The 12,602-nt window shown below is 36.0% G+C and overlaps 1 protein-coding gene across 1 annotated transcript in view; it reads right to left on the bottom strand.

Annotated features, from left to right (window-relative positions):
• Positions 1-12,565, bottom strand: part of LOC117421036 (uncharacterized protein C5orf34 homolog) — a 17,385-nt gene extending 4,820 nt beyond the window's left edge. The window contains exons 1-9 of the mRNA XM_034034903.3: positions 12,431-12,565; positions 11,849-12,100; positions 11,280-11,369; positions 10,443-11,020; positions 9,666-9,761; positions 9,299-9,419; positions 9,081-9,172; positions 7,367-7,436; positions 5,451-5,609 (exon numbers count right to left, since the gene is read on the bottom strand). Coding sequence (XP_033890794.3) covers positions 5,451-5,609; positions 7,367-7,436; positions 9,081-9,172; positions 9,299-9,419; positions 9,666-9,761; positions 10,443-11,020; positions 11,280-11,369; positions 11,849-12,043 — 1,401 coding nt within the window. The 5' untranslated portion in view covers positions 12,044-12,100; positions 12,431-12,565. The remainder of the gene's footprint in view (positions 1-5,450; positions 5,610-7,366; positions 7,437-9,080; positions 9,173-9,298; positions 9,420-9,665; positions 9,762-10,442; positions 11,021-11,279; positions 11,370-11,848; positions 12,101-12,430) is intronic.
• Positions 12,566-12,602: the final 37 nt, after the last annotated feature.

Raw genomic sequence — 12,602 nt, 5'->3', positions numbered from 1 at the left:
GTGTTAGAATGGCCAAGCCAAAGTCCAGACCTGAATCCAATCGAGAATCTGTGGAAAGAACTGAAAACTGCTGTTCACAAATGCTCTCCATCCAACCTCACTGAGCTCGAGCTGTTTTGCAAGGAGGAATGGGCAAAAATTTCAGTCTCTCGATGTGCAAAACTGATAGAGACATACCCCAAGCGACTTACAGCTGTAATCGCAGCAAAAGGTGGCGCTACAAAGTATTAACTTAAGGGGGCTGAATAATTTTGCACGCCCAATTTTTCAGTTTTTTATTTGTTAAAAAAGTTTGAAATATCCAATAAATTTCGTTCCACTTCATGATTTTGTCCCACTTGTTGTTGATTCTTCACAAAAAATTACAGTTTCATATCTTTATGTTTGAAGCCTGAAATGTGGCAAAAGGTCGCAAAGTTCAAGGGGGCCGAATACTTTTCGCAAGGCACTGTAAGTGGAAGTTCATTCCAAGTTTGCAAAATGAGCTTATCTTCGCACTCCAATTTCTTCAAATCAGTACATTTATGCAGTTTTGCTTGTTCTGTGCATTGCTAGCAAGGCTTTCCAGATTTGAATTTAGAGTGCAAAACTTTTCAACCCAAATGTCTGACACCTTGAAGTCGGCAACTTCCAGCTCCAAATCTCCGATTGAAATAACCGGAATCACCGTCAAATCCAGTGCTTCCACACAAGTTTCATGGGGACAAATCGTAAACTTGAACAAAATGCTCTGTCCGCGAAAGTCCACAAAACGAGGCTTGAACAACATTAAAAGATCAGATGTAAACGCCACACGCTGCTGCTGATCTAGATGATTGTTGCTAGGATCCTCTACCATGCATGAATCTCGAAGTGAGTCAGTCTGCCAGTCTCGATATCTCTGATGAACAGATTCAATGTGGATTCAAATGCAAAAGCTTAAAATGAGACGTTTCTGTTCTGACAAAAGAGCAACGAATCCCTTGTGTTTACCCATCATGCTGGGAGCACCGTCAGCACAAACTGAAACAAGCTTCCCTAACTGGATCTGCTTCACCCTAACAAAATATAGCAGTTTTAAGTACATCATTGCCTCTTATGATTTTTCATTGGCAGAATTGCAAGCATTTCTTCTAGTACTGAGTTGTCACATATGTATCACCCGACAATACATAGTTTTGCAATATCAGACATCCGTTGATTCATCCAAAGCAAATGAAAAATATGTAGCGCAACTTAGATTTTCTATTTGTTGCCTGTCAACCTGATCCGCCATTTTCACAGCTTGATCATGACCTGTTTTTGCAGATAAAAGCATATCTTCCATTTACTGCAAGATTTTGGCATTGTTGGGGAATTCTTCAAATAGCTCTTTCGCTATATTAAGCATACAGCTCTTCACATATTCGCCATCAGTGAAAGGCTTACCTTTGCGAAAAACCTCTAAAGAGCCTTCGAAACTTGCTGAATTTAAACTTCCACCTTTATTCGACCATGCCAGTAGTTTACTTTGCCCTGCTTTCATTTTTCTTTGCAGCTCGCACGCAGGCCTTTTTCTGCGCCTCCTCTTCTGGGTATTTTGCTGCATGTTTTGTCATGAGATGTCATTGTAAATCAGATTTTTTGTTGAAGCCAGTTATTCACTGCATAGAAGTAAACATTTGCCTGGTTAGTACTATTTTCTTAGGAATATATATATATATATATATATATATATATATATATATATATATATATATATATATATATATATATATATATATATATTATATATATATTTTTTACACTTTGAAATTGAAAAAGTAAAAACTCAGTAAAAGCGGGGTTTCAGATTGTGACGTGTGCATATTGCTTATTGACAGATCTCTCGACCAATCAAAACACGATGAAACAGACTCCAGGAACACAAGCACCAATAAGAGCAGCGGGTAGGAGGACGTAAAAATAAATCAATAAAATGAGATATCACGTCCTGAGTTGGTCAGATGTGCGATGACGCTAATAGCACGTTTAATTAAAGAAAATAAATAAATACATTGTGTGTGTATTTGTGAATGACTTTGAGCAGTGGCTCCCAACCTTTTCTCTGCCGCGGCACACACCTTTAATTCTTTTTTGAGGCACACCACCATATTGTTACCTCAGTTTAAGCTGTTTACCACCCTTGCCATTCCTCTAACATCATTAACTTTATCGTACTTTGATACTATCTCCGTCGACGTACCTTACATTAGCCAAGAGCTGAGCATGGCCACTGATATCTGTTGATTCATCAACCTGCAATGCAAATTTTCCGCTTGATTTTAATTTCTTGGAGCACCATTAATATCACCTGATGTTATCAATGCTGCGACTTATCGTGTTTTCTGAAAGGGGAACTTTTTTAATTTCATTGACTGCATGTGCACCTAACATTATCCTTGCGATTTCTTTGCGTACTGGTAAAATTAATGTCTCTGCGATTGTATGTGGCTTTTTTGCCTTTGCTACAAGATCAGTGACCATGTAGCTTGCTTCCAGCACTTTGTCAGAAACAGTTGCATGTCTATCATTCTGATCCCTCAAACGCTTGAAAAAAATGTATGTCCTTCTTATCAAGGGATGAATGTTTGCTTGTAAGGTGTTGTTTTAAGTTACTTGGCACCATGGCGTTGTTTGAGAGTTTCTCCCCGCACATGAGACATTGGGGAAGAGGGCACGATGGTTCCCATGTAAATGAAAATCCATATATTGCAGATAGCTCTCACAGTAGGGTTGCCAACTTTCAATATTTTGAAAACCGGACATCACTACACACCCCACTGTACAAATTCCCTTAAAACCAGATGTCCGGTCGAAAAATCGGACAGTTGGCAACCGTAGTCACAGAAGTGTCGGTTCACCAGTTTCACTTTCTTAGTTTCATGTTCAGCTTCAGAGCCAAAATCTCTATCTATATTTGTCAATTTTTGGGTCATAAATTCAAAATTCACCACTGTAACTTTCTAAGATTTGAAAAACACACTGACCACCATGTAACTCCCATAACATCAAGTTCACATGAGCGTAGCGTAATGTTGCGTCTCATGTCCACCCAGAGAGCAACAGTACAGAATGACATCCGATTCTGACAAAACACAAGGGAAGGGTTTTTTTTTAACTCATATGTAGTTTTTCAAATAATTCTGCGGCACACCTGCTCATGCCTGACGGTACACCGGTTGGGAAACACTGACTTAGAGACTCAAGAGCCATATTTGGTTACTTGAAGGCCAGGTATGGCCGAGCCCGGAGTTAGAAGCTCAGAGTGGGAGTTTTTTTTTTTAGGGGTGCACCGATAAGATTTTCTTGGCCGATACCGATAATAATAGACAGTTCAGGTAAACTACTAGAACAAGATATAGGGCCTATATTTAAACTGTTTTATAATTATAAATGTTAAACAATTAACAGATATAGTTTACTTGTTGTATTTATGACAAAAAAGAACAGGTATTTTTTACTTGTTTCATTTACTTCAGAAAATTAATACAAGGAATAACGTAGTATTATATTGTGTACTTGACAGCAATGTATAGATTTGTTTTTCAACAGTCACACAAAAATAATACTTTGCATTTGTACTAGTAAAAACACTTCTGTAGAAAAAATATATAATGTTACATTTTGTATAGCTACTTGCTGTCAAACATTGTGCATTACAACTTCTACTGTGCTAAACAAAAAATAAAAAAATAAATGAGCACACGCAATGTCAACTACAACAACGTTTGTTAAATTCGTATTTTAAGCATACACTGCTTAAAAATGCAGCCCAACTTAAATTGTTCACTTAATCAAAAACAAAAATATGTTATGAAAATATCCAGTTACAAAATTCAGTCAAACTTGAATTTGTTACTAAGATGGCACAATAATCAAGAACAGCTTCAAAATGCCGCCAATACACCTGCAACCAATGCAGATTAAGATAAACAAACAGAGCAACATAAACAAAAATTACAAAAGATAATTCCCACTTAACGTTTAGAGAGCCCACAATCTTTGGAAGTTAGTGAGATTGTTGTCGTTGCTGCTGTAGTCTTGGTTTTAAAAAGGTGCTTTTCAGCGAAACTATTTATGTTCAAGGAGGAGGAGTCAGACCTGAGGTGATGCCAAGCTGCCAAAGAGAAAGACAGAGCAGAGACATCGCAGAGGCAGTTTTGTAACTAACGACGCATCGATGCTGCATTTGAACAATAATTTGCCTGTTTAATAATATTTTCTTACGAATAATAAATACCCCTATATTTATTACAGTTTTGTCAGCCTGAAACCAACTACAAAGCATTACTTAGGGTGAATGCTAGTCTGGTAACTGTATAGGCAACATGTACTCTAAACTAGAATAATATTCTACTCGCAGTTCATTGTTGGATTTAATGTAGCATCAAGTCTATTCTGCACACAACTCACTATTCCATTGTTGTCTTCAGATATTTAAAAACAAATCCAAACACCACTTTTTTGAGACTTATTTACTGCAGGATGATCGCACGTTACACAGCACTGGGAAAATTAGTATCTCAGTGTTCTTGTGTCATTAGTAATCGCGCCTGACCAAACATTAAATTCTGTGCTGGAAGAAATTCAAGCATGAATATCTGTGTACATTAATTGGCTAAAACAACAACTGCTGATAGCCGACCCAGAGCAGCCCTTTACAAAAAAAAAAACACAACAACATCTTAAAAAACAGCTTAAGAAAGGTGGTAAAGGCAACCAGGTTTAAGGTACATGGACTATATAAAATAATAATATGGGTCAGAAAATATTACCACTCAAATATGTCTTGTTGGTTTTGAGAAACTAAAAATAAGCTATATTTTGACTATTTGTTTATATGCAATGTTTTGGTTCTTAACGCCCTTATAACTGTCTTGCAAACCATGAGTACTGAACACTGATCAAAGCGCATGTTGTTGAATGCACTTAAAAGCAGTGGTGTGTGGAATAGCAATAGAAATAATGACCTAATGGACTATAATCCCTGGGACACACAGTGATAAAAAACACTTGTTTGAGTCAGAATTTACCCAGAAAACATTGATTTTGTTGAGTTGTTGAGTTTATATTTGCAGCTGATAAAATTCATTTCTAAACTGGTTTTGAGGTCATGAAAGCATTGGTCGCACATGTGCGCCTAAAACAAAACTGATGGTCGCAAAAACAACTTTCATGGTCGCATATGCAACCAAATTGTGCGCACCGTAGAGCCCTAGATATATATATATATATACATATAAGAAAAATGATATCCCCAACCCACAACATTTCAAACAAAGATACTGATGAGGTCACCAAGTGAAAATACTTAGTTGTCTACTTAATCTCTTGATAGTTTTACCAATGGAGTGTAAGATTCAGGATGGGTTTTTTAGTACCAACATTTAGATAATTGAGAAAGCAAACAAGTTTGCAAAAATGGTTAGCTTAGCATTGACATACTGTACCTGTGTTTTGAAGTTCCACATCATATGCAGTGTCACACCGTCACAGTAGATAACATGGACTTTTCCATCTGAAAAGGCAGTGAAATGCCCTATGTTGGGAATGCTAGCTTCCTTTAACAGAACTGGGGGACTGTTATTTTGCATTGAACTGATGCTCTCCTGAAACAAAACAAAAAAGAAAGCAAGTGCAATAGTTTGTAATACTTGGAAAAAACCCTGGGACTATCCCGAACTTTAAATACACATTTAAATTAACTTAAAGCATAGCCATACCCCATAATATAATGGAAATGAGACTTGGGTCACTCCAAACCAACTCAACCAGAGCCGTTGCCCGACCATCTCAGATTGTGCTAAAAAATTCACCTGGGGGTTTTCAGGGCCTGCTGAGTTTAGAAATGCAAAATATACACACACACACACACACATTTTTGTTTTTTGTAATTTCCCCTTTGAGCTGTGACCTGGCAAAGGTCAACCTAAAAAGTAAAAAAAAGTGACCCTGACCAGAAAAATCAGCCTGGGCTCAACTGGGCTCATCATGTGCAGCACCTCGTTCTACTCTCAATGAATAGGGCTTTTGAGAAAAAAAATACCAGGAGCACATAAACTTGGTAGAAACACCAATAATTCAAATTTCAGAGGGGGTTAATGACCAGTGTGAGGGACCTGAAACCAAAAGTGTTTCACAAAATTTGGAAGAGTGGTCCCTAAGATTCTTACAGCAATACTAACATTTTAGGACCCGCATCCCCTACAGGGTAAAGGGTTGGGCTGAAGTTCAAATAAAACTCATCACTTACCCCTCGTCTGGCAACTTTCCAGAAGTGAGTTATGTGCTCCTGGTATTTTTTTCTTGAAAGCCCTATTCATTAAGAGTCAAACAAGGTGCTACACGATGGTAGCATCTATGTTGAGTCCAGGCTGATTTTTCTGGTCAGGGTCACTTTTATCACTTTTTAGGTTGACCTTAATCTTTTCTAACAAAATCTGAGACAGTCGGGCAACAAAATGCCCCTTTCCTGGCTGAGTTGGCATGGAATGACCCACTCCTGATATATAGCAGATCGATCTATTCCAGGTATAGCCTTGAGCTTAATTAGACCTAATACTTTTTGAATCGCTATTTCAATACAGAAGTTGGGGAAATTCATTCCAATAGCATTTCAGATGTTAAAATGTATAAATGATTTTAGATTGAAGTGAATCAATCCTATGATAAAGTGGACGTCCCACAGAAATGACATACTGTATTTAATCCATATCTTTGTACTCCTGTTAAAATATCTCATAATGTGTAAAATGTGTACCTTTTCAATGCTCTTTAATAATTCCTATACTATGAATAAAGATTGTTTTGGTGGCTCTACCGGGAAAAAAATAAATAAATACATGTCCCTGATGCAGAGAAGTAGGGAATGAGATTTTAATAGAACGTATAGAAATACAGTAGTGAAAAGCAAGTCATTTATAAGAAGAGTGATGAGACAACTTCATATTTTACTAACATAACTAGACCAACTATTGTATTTATAAAAATCCAGTTGAAATGTGCATATGTGGTACATCTGAGTTGATCTACCACAGATGGAATAAATAGGCATACTAACTAAAAACACATGGTCATCCTTCTCCAGCTAAAACTTCACCACTTTAACTGGCAATTGTAAATGGAGTATTAGTATCTGTTTTATTTTTAAAACAATAAAAACTGCTGTGCTAACAGTGGTGGTGGAAAGAAAATGGAAATAGTAATTCTCTTGAATTACATAATTTAACTTGAAAGAGATTTTAAATTGTGATACTAGTTTAATCAATCATTTAATATCAAGTTGATGTAGGTTTTTTTCTCAACATTTATAGCAATCAAAACATTCCCTCCTAAACTCTCGATCCAACAACATAAAAAACATTACTGTTTTCCAGCAGCAGATATTGTTGGACATGTTCAACGAAAGTCTGGCTTGATGACAGCATTGAAGGATTCTGTTAATATATAAAAAAAACAAAACAAACAAACAAACAAACAAACAAAAAAACATAAAACATTAGCTTAAAAAGAAATGTAGGAGACAATCTAGTTCAGTACATATTGGGAAACTAACATCTTAGAATTAATCCAGAAGGTTCATTATTTGACAAACCATACTGGGAAACATGAAAACATATTGTATTAAAAAAGAATCAATCTTTTGCTTACTTTGAATGAATGCATTTGTAGAAAACGGTTATTTTAATTTCATGTGCATGCATACCTGGTCAGCCCAGGTGCTGACAGTGACTTGGATCTGAAGTGGAACGCTTATGTTAAACAAGGTGTCAAGCTTGTAAATAGACCAAAATCTGCCATCTAATATTTCTTGACAAAACTAAACTCCATCCAGGAAGATGCATTACTTTTTGAGAAACAGAGAAGTTTAAGCTTTATATTTAGATAGTATTTGATCAAATAACCAAAGCTTTATATTCATCCATCCTTTTGAATACTAAAACAGAAAAATACTGTGTTTAACCAATACAGTAGGTGTGCCAACACAAAAAATGTACAGTATAATTACATTTAGAGTTGATTATGTCAGTTTTTTTTTTTTTTAACTAAAGTTTTTTTTTTTTTTTTTTTAAATAGAGTCCTTTATTTTAGGGATAATCATATAAAACAAGTTAACCAAAAAATTTTGACAACTAGAAAATGTAAGTATATATACAGTATATATATATATAAATATCAATAACGTGTGTTACACTCAATCTGCGATTTCTGACATTGAACGGAAAAAAAAACATTTCGCGATTTAAACCAATTGCGAATTGGAAAATGACAAACAATCAAAGAGCAAATTGGAGAAAAATAAAAAGCAGCACGGTTCTTTGTGTAAAATTGATTTTAAAAAAATTACGAAGTGGAAAATGACACACCAACAAAGAGAGAATCGGGGGGGGGGGGGGGGGGGGAATAGAAAGCTGCGTCGGTCTCTGTGTGAAGTGATTTAAACAAACTGCGAAATGAACAGGAAAACAACAAAACATAAAAGCAAAGACTTTGTGTAGTATTGTTATTATTTGTTTATTAGGAGACCCCTTACCTTTGTTAATGTGTTGACAGTTCCTGTGGACGTTTTGAAAATGCTGCTGCCTCGATGCCCAGGATCCTAGTGTACCACCAGAAACTTACATTGCATATGATCGTATTCTATAGGTGAAATCACATTCATGGCCTGGATATGCCACCACAAGTTGGGCATAATTTAAAATGTTGTGCATTTCTCTTCAAAATAAAATAGATCAGCACAAACAGGGATTCGCATGGTATGCCAGGAAATAGCCCCCCCCCCTCGCACAAATGCCCGTTTGTGCCCGCTCTGCAATATATTTTATTTTGAAGAGAAATGCAAAACATTTTAAATTATGCCCAACTTGTGGTGGCACATCCAGGCCATGAATGTGATTTCACCTATAGAATACTATCATATTCAATATAAGTTTCTGGTGGTACACTAGGATCCTGGGCATCGAGGCAGCAGCATTTTCAAAATGTCCACAGGAACTGTCAAAGCATTAACTTTGCGGACCATTTATTCAGCGCGTCACAGGCGCATATCAACAGGACACTCAGTACTGCATCTCTTTTACCTGCTAGCTCTAGTGACAACAGATCGAACCGAGTAGCTCTGTCCAGGTACATCAGGAGGGAGGCTGCTCATTACATACATCTTCTCTTCACTCTGGGTTGGGAATAAAATAGTTGCTTTAAATATAATGTGTGTGTATTATCAGCAGATACTAATAGGGTTTAAATATAAAAAATATCAAATTCCTATACATGCATCTGAGTTTTGCACATATTGTACCTGTTCTGCAGGGCCCTTTGCTAGATAATGTTTGAAGTAGTTTGCAACAGGTCCTTGTGATCTGATGACTGTTCCATCTCCAGGGTATATTTCTACACCACTGATAGCACCATGGATTAACCTGATGTGAAATCAAACTAGATTGTCATACTTTAATTTAGAAGGAAGAAAATAAAAGGTTATTTATCACAGCAATACACCAAAACCTGTAACAACATTAACCTAAACTAATTAAGTGAAAAGCGAGGCACCTTTAATACACAGCCACAAATGGGCAGATCATTTAGTGACTGGTTAATTCAAATTTCAATGACTGTCATACATAAATCTACAAAATACAGACAAAGAAACCAAATAAACTGCTTACCGATAAACTATACCTTGACACCAAACTATTTTCACAAGCTCTGTACGAAGAAATTGTTCAATCTCTTGATCATCTTGTGAGTCTTTGAAAGTCCATCTGTGGAAAATAAATATATAAATATGAATTAGTTAACTAGCAGCACTGTATATACCGTTTGTAGAAAATGGGTCAGTAGCCAGTTTGTACTTCAAAGTGATTTACAGGCGTTAATACAATAGCATAATCTGATACTTTATTTGTAGATTGTCCTACAGTTTTATTTTTAAATCTGCACTTGTGTAGCCATACTGCTTCTGCAGTGACTTTATGCAAGGATAAAGGTAGCGAGATCAGTTTATCCTATAGCTGCTTTCAGCACAATACTTAGCTGGTAATTGCTATTTTATAATCATACACTAGGAGCAATTGTACACAATAAAAACTATTAAAAAAATCTAAAGCTTAACACATATTTCCCCTAGTGTTAAATGGTTAATGTGGCTATAAATTTCAGCAGTTTCCTTATAAAAGTTTACCACAATATTTTTGCATGGTATTTCTGCAGATTTAACATGCTTTATAATGGTTATACTTGATTTTACCATAGTTTATGAATATGCTTTACCATACCTCTCTGCTTTACAATGCGTAACTATGCTTTGCTATTATTTAACTATGAGAAACTTTTATTTGGGTAAAAACTGCAAAATCACCACAAAAATATACTGTGGTGAACTTTTATAAGTGTACATACTGTATACTGTCAACAACAGATTATTTAAACCATTCTGTTCTAACCTGTGCGAGTGTGGTGCGGGACAGCTCAGTGGAAGAGCTTTGGGCAGGATGCTTACTTCATTCTGCAGCGTATCTTCTCCTGGAGGTGGAACCCTTACATTCTTTGTTTTTAAAGGTTCATCAGACACTTGTTTTGCTGATTCTTTGTTTTTACTACATTTTAATGCTAATGACAGTGGATAGTTCCAGCAAGCCAGGCAGGATGACACGGACTGGTGTTGAACCACCCAGGTGTACACATATTCATGCTTGGTACAAGGCTCATATATTTCCTTATTCCCATTATGTGGATTACTGTGAGGATGTGTGTCCTTGCTGGATGCACAACAATCTGGACCATCATTGTGTATATTCTCTTGGTTTTCTTTGATAAGTGTGCCTGATGGTTTTGTTTTATTGGCAGGAGCTTGACTAGCCTTGCAGAGAAACTCCACTGAAAACTCCTGGTGCGATGGGGCTAGATAGAGAAAAGCATTTCCATCACAAGACGTGACCTTTACTCCATCGTTATCAGTGAACATTACACCGTTAGCATCAGATTTGGGCCATTTAACCTCTGAGATGTCAATAAAAAGATGCTGTAAAACACAAAATTCAGGTAAGGTTTATGATTAAAAGGTTTTACATTTTGCCAGATATAAATGGAATCATCTTAGAGAGCAAAATACATGCTATTAGACATCATGGTTATTTAATAAAAAGTTATACAATTGCCTTTGGTAAAATGCTATATGTTGAGCACGAATGCTCTCTAATGCAAGTTTAGCAAACTACTTTTGGTCATTTTGCTGGCCTTGGACTGGTATACTCTTGTTAATTGCGACCAGTTTTACTTACTGTTTTACTGTTTGTAGGTATAAGAACAGTTGGAAGGTATGGCACAGTAGCAAATCTGTTTCTGAACTCCAATGCCTGGACCAACTGTTCCTGTTAGTGAACAAAATATAAATAAATAAATAAATAAATAAATAAAGGATTTAAGATTTACCAAAATAACCTTTACTGTTGATCCCTTAGCTACTAACTAACTAAAAATAGCACCAATGTACTGCACACAATTCAGGTATTCTTGTGGGCGGGCAGTGGAGGGTAGGATAGTATATCTTCAGGTATAACCCTGTTCATGTTCTGTAAAAGTACTATTAAATTATTTCTCCACACAGGAAATAAACACGAGCCTTTCTCAAGTAAACGTACCAGTAGATATATATATATATATATATATATATATATATATATATATATATATATATATATATATGGATGAAAAAACAGTTAAAATAAGTTTGACGCAATAATCTCGTTTGAGTAATGTGTGACAGAATTCATATACTGTTCCCTCGATGTCTATAAGTTTTTGTTTTTTTAGGAAATTTAAAATGACAGGCAAAAAAATTAACACGTACTTTATAGCTACTGATAACAAACTGAGTCCTCTGCCGGATCCTCTCGAACTGCTGTAAAGGATGTGCTGATGGATGTGGCGTCTTCTCTAAAAGAAACTCACAACCACAAGGCGAGAGCTGCAGACAGGATCCATCGCAATACCGAACCTCCACAGACTCGTCCTCATAGAGCACCATTAAACTGACCGCTGCCATTGCATTATATAATGTCAAATTCGGCAACTTCAGCAAAGACCACTGTAAAGATCAGTTCTGCAGGTAAAAAAAAAAACAAACAAAAAAGTATATATTTCTGTTTGCACCAGACAGTTTTGTACCATGAAAAAAAAAAATATATACATACAGTCATTTCAGTTTACTGTAAGAAGAAAACTGGAACTACGACTGCCTAAAACTAATTAAACTAATTAAGTAGACACCAACATTTCTAACAGTATCTGTATAAAAATGTAATTAATACAAACATAGCAAAGTATTCTATTCACTTCCTATATACCGTACTAAGATATCACAATTACGGTTAGTTCACAAATAACATTTTGACCAAAGTTTTGATTAGATGAACTTAAACAGAAAAAATACCTGTAGTGTCCTTCTGTTCTGACACATTGTACTAAAAAAAAGGTTCCTGCTTTCTAAAACTACCCGCTGCAGGTTACGTCAAAACAAACTGATCGTTGATTGGACAGCCAGGTTCTCGTAGCTAACAAACTCCCATACCATTTGCAGTTTTATGTATGCTCGTAACTACGGT

This window comes from Acipenser ruthenus, chromosome 1, assembly GCF_902713425.1.
Source record: "Acipenser ruthenus chromosome 1, fAciRut3.2 maternal haplotype, whole genome shotgun sequence".
Lineage (NCBI taxonomy): Eukaryota > Metazoa > Chordata > Actinopteri > Acipenseriformes > Acipenseridae > Acipenser > Acipenser ruthenus.
The sequence above is the reverse complement of the archived record's forward strand: the minus strand, read 5'-3'. Positions and strand labels throughout refer to the sequence as shown.